The sequence below is a fragment of the Phragmites australis genome, chromosome 1, assembly GCF_958298935.1.
Source record: "Phragmites australis chromosome 1, lpPhrAust1.1, whole genome shotgun sequence".
Lineage (NCBI taxonomy): Eukaryota > Viridiplantae > Streptophyta > Magnoliopsida > Poales > Poaceae > Phragmites > Phragmites australis.
This window is the reverse complement of record NC_084921.1, coordinates 10,682,224-10,690,430: the sequence shown is the minus strand read 5'-3', so window position 1 is coordinate 10,690,430 and position 8,207 is coordinate 10,682,224. Positions and strand designations below refer to the sequence as shown.

Sequence of the window (8,207 nt, the reverse complement as noted above, 5' to 3'; positions counted from 1 at the left end):
CCAACATAATCTTCAACAAATGGATTTTCAAGCACAAACTCAACCCAGATGGATTGCTTGAACGTCACAAAGCACGGTGGGTGGTGCGCGGCTTCAATCAGCGACCCGGTGTTGATTTATGTGACACATTCACCCCAGTTGTCAAACCGGCAACGATCCACACTGTGCTTCACCTAGCTGCCTTGCGATGTTGGCCTGTCAACCAGCTCAACGTGTTCAACACCTTCTTGCACAGAACGCTAGTCGAACATATCTACTGTCAACAGTCAACAGGTTTCGTGGACGTCGACCACCCCGACTACGCCTGCCACCTCAAAAAGTCCTTGTACGGGCTCAAATAAGCACCTTGTGCCTGGTACCAGCGATTCGCTGCCTTCATCTGCACACTTGGCTTCACCTCCGCCAAATCAGACACTTCCTTGTTCGTGCTTTAGCGAGGCGACCACATGGCATACCTTCTTCTCTACGTCGATGACATCGTGCTCATAGCTTCATCAACCGCCTTCCTGCACCACATCGTCGATCGTCTACGATCTGAGTTCGCGCTCATAGATCTCAGGCTATTACACTTCTTCCTTGGGCTTCAAGTTCATCGGACTCCGACCAGCTTCTTTCTTCACCAACAGAAGTATGCACTAGACATCCTCGATCGCGCCGGCATGTCTGCTTCTGCGGCCACGCCAGTCAATGTCAAGCCCAAACTTTCAGCTTTAGCTGGTAATCCTGCCCTAGACGCTTCATTCTACAGAAGCATTGTGGGCACCCTTCAGTATCTGACGATGACCCGCCCGTACCTCGCCTATGCCATCAATCAAGCTTACCTTCATATGCACGCGCCTCATGACGTGCATTGGGCACTCGTGAAACGCATCCTTTGGTATGTGTGTGGGACGGTTCACCGTGGCCTTGTCATCATCGGCTCCAAGTCCTCTGACATCGTGGCCTATTTCGACGCCGACTGGGCGGGTTGCCTAGACACCCGTTGCTCTACTTCCAGGTATTGTGTATTCCTCGGTGACTCACTTGTATCCTGGTCAAGCAAACGCCAACCCACTGTCTCGCATTTAAGCGCAGAAGCAGAGTACCATGGTGTCGCGAACGCGGTTGCCGAAACTTGCTGGCTCCGTCAACTTCTCACCGAGCTCCACTCCGGTGTTGACAAAGCTACCATTGTCTACTGTGACAATATATCGGCCACCTACCTCGCTTCCAACCCTGTTCCTCATCGGTGTACCAAGCATATCGAACTAGATGTTCATTTTGTCCGTGAGAAGGTTGCACTAGGTGAACTGCGCGTCCTCCATGTTCCAAGTACGCACCAGTTCACCGACATCATGACAAAAGGACTACCTACTTTGATGTTCGACAATTTCTGCTCTAGCCTCTGCATCTCTGACGATGCAACGACTGCGGGGTGCTATTGACAAACAGACTCGGTCTTGCTCGTCCAACAACAGAGGCTCAACTGCCTGGAGCTACTCTCACGGACTCAGCATGCGCATGCCTATTCTCCTGGACCTCATCCAACTCTCCTCACTCGGTGCCAATAGAATAAGATCCTAGATGTTGTAAACTAGGAGATTAGTTAGGATAAACTCGGTATAAATATACACCACTTGATGAACAAAGTTCATACGTTGAGCACTATCTCTGCTTACATATTCTTTTAAAGAACAGAAAATAGATTAACTAGTATTAAGAGAAATTTATGCTTTTTACAATGATCTATTCAATGACTTCTAGAATTAATTCAAAATTTCCTATCCTCAGCCCCTATCGTCCAATCCTAACTCCGCCTCTGGTTTGAATCCATGCAATCTGATACGACAACTATATCTCTTCAATTTGTGGCACTTCGCTCGATAATGTCGTGGAAGCGTGGAAATTGGTATTGGATGTTATTTTCTATTTTCCACATTCTTCCGCATTTCCCGATGCTATTGTGCTAATTTTCTCTTCTATTTTAGATGGGTAATTAGATTCGTACCATTATAAATTCTCTGATTTTAAAATATACCACTGTAAAGATTAAAATTGGATCGGTGCCATTATAATTTACGATTTTGAGATATGCCATTTTAGACCAAAATGCCCCTGTCTTCTTCGTGGCCGCTGAACCCGTCTTTTCTCCGACGCCGGCAGCTGCCTCCGCCCACCACCGACGTGCGGCGGCGGTCCATGGACATGCTGCCGCGGATGACATGCCCCCTCTCGGTCTTATCTCCCCTCCTCCCCGGCCTCTCTATTCCCTCACCGCCCTCCTCTCCCTCGCACCTTTCCCTCTCTCCGACGCGCACCCGAGCTTCGCCCTTTCTCTGCGCAGTGCCGCCACCGCCGAATCCGTCGCGCCCGAGCTCAAATCAGTCAAGCCCAAGCCGCGAGAAGTGAAGAAGAAAGTCGCTGGGAGCTTCTCCGACCGGTTCCCGCATGAACCCCATCGAATCCCGACCGGGTTTAGCGCACCGGCCCTTTCTTCCCCAACTCTGGCAACCACCTCTGCCACCTCATCGTCATCGCGCTGATGCCGAACTCCTTCTGACCAATCCAGTGCACGGTGAGCTTTGCGGGGGCCCCCTCAATCTTTCGCGCGCGCCAGTTGGGCTTTGGCCCGACGCCGGCGCGGCCGTCCGCGGGAGCCGAGCACCGCCGCGCCGGGCCCTCGCTGCCGACCTCGTTCCGGCCGGGCCCGCCGGTCCGCACCTGCCCAGAAAGGTTCCCTCTCGCGCGCTGGAGGTGTCTGTGCCCTCGGTTCGCTAAATCCCGCCGTCGTTCGCTGTCGCTGCGGCTGCGCCACCGCGCTTGCGCACGCGCCGCTGCCGCGGATGACAGCCCACCAAGGGGAGCAGCAGGTGCGCCGCGCTGATGTCGTGCAACGTCATCTTGACATGGGAGGGATGTGCTAGGCGGTGAGCTGATCCGGAGAGAGAGCGCCGCGAGGGCAAGCCGTGGCCACCCGAGTCACCTCTTCCTTCTTCCTCCGCCTGTGTGCGAGCTGCCGACCACGCCGAGGTCATCAAGGCATTCCGGAAGTGCTCGGCGGACGAGGATGGTGGTGGCGGGCGGAGGGATGGTGGAGGGCGATGGCGAGAGGAGCAGAAGCACGGCGGCGAGGGTGAGGATGAACAGCACGTCGGAGCATTTCCTCATTGCAGCGGCGAGAAGAAGAAGACAGGGGCAGTTTGGTTAAAAAATTCTCAAAATGGTATATTTCAAAGGAATCGTAAATTATAATAGTACTGGTTCGATTTCGAGCTTTATAATGATATTTTTTGAAACCGGATAATTTATAATGGCACCGATCTAACGCTGCAACTCAACCTCCCCGATGTCACCATCCTTGTGGAAAAGTCTGCTGACATTTTGGCTCTGCTGCTTCATGGAACATGCTTTAGCAGAGCAGCTGAGCAACGACTTGATTCCACGGTTGAAGAGAGAGAGAGAGAGAGAGAGAGAGAGAGAGAGAGACCATGGCGGAGGTTGTTCTTGCCTCGAGCATCGTCAAAGAGGTGCTGGCCAAGATCGGCTCCTCGATTTGGGCCGAGCTCGCGCTCCTGAGGAGCTTCAGGGGCGACCTGAGGGTCATGGAGCGCGACCTCGCCGCCGTCCGGGACGTCCTCTTCGACGCCGAGGCGCGCGGCGGCGACGGCGCCGGCGCCGTCCGCGACTGGCTCCGCAAGCTCAGGGATGTCGCCCACGACATCGACGACCTCCTCGACGAGTGCCGCACCGACCTGTGCGCCGCCCGCCGGAGCGAGAACACGCTGTGCGGCTCCGCCACCAACCTCTGCTTCCTCCGCTCCTTCGCCATGGCGCGCAGGCTGAGGTCCCTGAGGCGCGAGCTGGACGCCGTCGCCGCCGGGAGGGACAGGCTGCGCCTAAACCCCAACGTCTACCCACCGGCCCACCCGCCTGCTCCTCCCAGGCGCGAGACGATCTCCATGGTGGACGAGTCCAAGACGGTCGGGAGGGCCGCGGACAAGGAGAAGCTCATGAGGCTGGTCCTCGACGCGGCGAGCGATGAGGACGTGTCCGTGATCCCCATCGTCGGCCTCGGCGGCCTCGGCAAGACGACGCTCGCGCAGCTGGTGTTCAACGACCGGCGGGCCAACGACGAGGTGTTCGACCTCCGGATCTGGGTCTCCATGTCCGTCGATTCCAGCATCCGGACGCTGGTCCAGCCAATCGTGAGTGCGACCAAGGAGAAGTTCGACATTGCCAACCTCGAGGCCGTCGCCAGCTTCCTGTCAAGAACCTTTACGGGGAAGAAATACCTGCTGGTTCTTGACGACGTGTGGAGCGAGAACCATGAGGAGTGGGAGAAGCTGCGTCTTCTCCTCAAGGACGGCAAGCGTGGCAGCAAAATCATCGTGACCACGCGGAGCAAGAGGGTGGGAATGACGGTGCGCACGGTGCCACCGTTCGTGCTTAACGGCCTCTCCGACGACGACTGCTGGGAGCTGTTCAGGTGCAAGGTTTTTGAGGAAGGGGAGGAGGATCTGCATCCCAAGTTGGTCAGGGTAGGCAAGGAAATTGTCCGGAAATGCGGTGGCGTGCCACTGGCAGCGAAGGCCCTTGGGAGCATGCTGAGGTTCAATAAGAGTGAGCAATCATGGGTGGCTGTCAATGATAGTGAGATATGGCAAATGGAGAGGGAAGATACGATCTTACCGTCTCTCAAACTTAGCTATGACCAAATGGCACCTGGTTTGAAGCAGTGCTTTGCTTATTGTTCGGTATTTCCAAGGAATTATGAGATTGACAAGGATAAGCTTATTCAGCAATGGGTTGCTCTTGGGTTTATTGAACCTGCAAAGTATGCCTGCCAATCAGTTTTTGATAGAGCGAATGACTGTTTTGAGCACTTGTTGTGGATGTCATTCCTCCAAGAAGTAGAGGAGCTTGATTTATCAAAGAAGGAACTAGAGGAAGATGGCAATGTTAAGTACAAGATTCATCATTTGGTGCATGACCTTGCACAGTCTGTTGCAGGGAATGAAGTTCAGACAATCAATTCTAAGCACGTTGATGGTCTTACTGAAGGATGCCGCTATGTGTCACTGTCTGATGACATAAGGGTGCCTGAAGCTCTCCAGAGCGTGTTCCGCAAAGTACGTGCCTTACATTCGTGGGGATGTAATCTTGACGTCAAGTTGGTTCTTCATGCCAGGTGCTTGCGAGTACTAAATTTGCGAGGCAGTCCAATTATTGAGTTGCCCCAGTCGGTTGGTAAACTGAAACACTTGAGGTACTTGGATATTTCTTCATCCCCTATCAAAACCCTGCCCAATTCTATCAGCAGCCTCCACAATTTGCATACTCTCCATTTATCCAATTGCAGCAACCTTCGTATTCTTCCTGTGTCAATATGTAGCCTTCAAAATCTAGAGACCTTGAATCTTTCAGCTTGTAGCCTACATAACTTACCAGATTCGATTGGGCATCTCCAAAACCTGCAAAATCTGAATGTGTCATTTAGCAATTTTCTCGAGACATTACCAAACTCCATTGGTAAACTCCAAAGCTTGCAGACCTTGAATTTTAAAGGTTGTGGTAAACTCGAAAGTCTTCCTGATGCTATATGCAGCCTCCAAAATTTGCAATTTTTGAACCTTTCGCAATGTGGTATTCTCAAAGCATTGCCCAAAAATATTGGTAACCTCTCAAATTTGTTGCACCTGAATTTATCACAATGCAATGATCTCAAGTCAATCCCAGACTCAGTATGCCGCATAACGAAACTACATACTCTGAATATGTCTCATTGTAGTAGTCTATCAGAAATACCAGTATCTATTGGTGGCCTTAAAGAACTTCAATTCCTCATTTTGTCACATCATTCAAGCAGTTTAGCACTGCCCATATCAACTGGCCATCTACCAAACTTGCAGACTTTGGATCTCTCATGGAATATTGGTCTGGAGGAATTGCCTGAATCAATTGGCAATCTTCATAATCTGAAGTTCCTGATCTTGTTCCAGTGCTGGAGTCTTCTCAGGCTGCCTGACTCTATATCCAACCTTGTGATGCTGGAGAGCTTGAACCTTATTGGATGTGAAGAGCTGACTAAGTTACCTGATGGTATAATAAGCATCAAGAATTTAAAGCACCTGAGAAATAACCAGTGCCAAACTTTGGAGAGATTGCCCCATGGATTTGGGCAATGGACAAAACTTGAAACATTGTCCTTACTTATTATAGGTGACAAACATAGCAGTATTGCAGAGCTAGAAGACCTCAATCTGTTAACTGGTGAGCTGAGGATTGAATGCTGGTCAAACAAGAAGGATCTTACGACCGATGCCAAGAGTGCAAACTTAAAGAACAAGAGAAAACTAAGCAGCTTGACCTTGTCATGGACCAGTTCATGTTCCTGTGATGATCCGACAGGTGTTGAAACATTTCTCGAAGTTCTCGTGCCGCCTGAAAACCTTGAAGTCCTTGAGATAGATGGTTACATGGGCACTAAATTTCCCACTTGGATGATGAAGGGCATGGAGTTGTTGCTTCCAAATCTAGTATCCCTCAGTTTAAGCAACATCCATAACTGTAGCTGCCTTCCACCCCTTGGCCATTTTCCTTATCTCCAGTCTCTTCAGCTCCGCCATATTACCGGTGTTTGTAATATGGACTCTGAAATACCTGTGAAAAGAAACAAAAGTACTATATATCAATCATTGAAGGAGCTCCACTTCGATGGCATGCCCAACCTGGAGATTTGGCCAACTTCATCAGCAATGGATCACAAGAATAATCAACCAGAACTATTCATGTTTCCAGTTCTGAAAACTGTCACTGTAACAGAATGTCCAAAGCTGAGGCCAACACCGTGCCTGCCAGATGCTATAGCAGATTTGTCAGTGTCCAGCAGTAGCGAGATGTTATCAGTCAGGGGGATCTTCGGACCATCATCTTCAATATCCACGTCACTTTTAAGGAGATTGTGGGTTAAAAATTGTCACGTTTTTTCAAATGAATGGAAATTGTTGCAGTACAGACCGAAACTCGAGGACCTGGTGATCGAGTACTGTGAGACGCTACATGTTCTGCCAGATGCCATCCGCTCTGTCGCTACCCTTCGGAGCTTGAGGATTCTGAATTGCACTGAACTGGAGGCCCTCCCAGAATGGCTAGGGGAGATGTTAACGCTTGAATCTCTGGAGATAAGCTGCTGTCCGAAGCTAGTCTCAGTGCCGAAAGGTTTGCAATGCTTGACTGCACTGGAGGAGCTGATCATCACTGGCTGCAGCTCTGTTCTGAATGAGAGGTGCAGAACAGATACAGGCCAGGATTGGTTCAAGATATGCCATATTCCAAGTGTCCTCGTCTCATAAAGGTAATGACACATTTGCTGTTCAGTTAACTATAGTTGCAAAGATTTGTCCTTGTTTGAAACTGAAAAAGTTACCTATTCCTTTTACTTGGGTTGCAACAACAGAGGTCATTCTTTGAGGTTTTGTGGGGTATCATTCTCTGTTCATAACTTATCAGAGCTGTGGTCTCTTGTCATATTGGGGGCTTGGTCTTATTGATTGCAATTGCAGGTGGCTGGAGCTGATTGTTCGTCCATAAACTTACGACGTCCGAAGCAACTCCACCATGAAGGACAGGCTTGAAGATTGATGGTACAGACTACAGTTTGCGCACTGTTGTGCCTATTCAGATATGAATATCTCGACGTAATGCAGAGGCTGAGGATCAACTCTGGTATATTTGTATCAGTTTGATATAACGCTACAGTTCATAATGCTACCTCTAGGTTTGTCATGCGCCCTGAAGTTGTGTAGATCTCTCTGAACTCATCCAGTGGCGACAGTGAACGTTTCTTTTCCGCTTTTTAGTAGTTACGTGCTGAGAATTGATTTGTTGTGTGCCTTTCTCTGTCGAGGAATGGTGATGGAATTGTGACGTTAACATTTTCTTTATTTCCTTTGAAATGAATGGATTGAAAATTTGAAATGAATAGTCTTCTGAAAATTAATTTTAGTTAGTAGGAATTTTACTTGGGCAAATAATCAAGAAAATCTTATCATTTTTCCACATGCATACTTGCAGTGGCTAGACCGTTACAACTTCACCTAGAACTGGTAGTGACCACACCCCAATTACGTGGGAATCTGGCGCTGGTCAAAACATGAAAAAATATACAAGTATCTGACAAAAGAGTTTGTCTAGTGTTAAAATCCTCTTTTTCCTTTCCGTATATCTTT

The 8,207-nt window shown here is 49.7% G+C and overlaps 2 protein-coding genes across 2 annotated transcripts; both read left to right on the top strand.

Moving 5' to 3' along the window:
- The first annotated feature begins 446 nt into the window (after positions 1 to 446).
- On the top strand, positions 447 to 1,424 carry LOC133931029 (uncharacterized mitochondrial protein AtMg00810-like). Its single transcript, XM_062377858.1, has one exon. The coding sequence runs from the start codon at positions 447 to 449 to the stop codon at positions 1,422 to 1,424; it is 978 nt and encodes a 325-aa protein (XP_062233842.1).
- A 1,889-nt stretch (positions 1,425 to 3,313) lies between these two features.
- Positions 3,314 to 7,859, top strand: LOC133909274 (putative disease resistance protein RGA1). Its single transcript, XM_062351641.1, has 2 exons — positions 3,314 to 7,333; positions 7,542 to 7,859. The coding sequence occupies exon 1, from the start codon at positions 3,468 to 3,470 to the stop codon at positions 7,329 to 7,331; it is 3,864 nt and encodes a 1,287-aa protein (XP_062207625.1). The 5' UTR covers positions 3,314 to 3,467; the 3' UTR covers positions 7,332 to 7,333; positions 7,542 to 7,859.
- Positions 7,860 to 8,207: the final 348 nt, after the last annotated feature.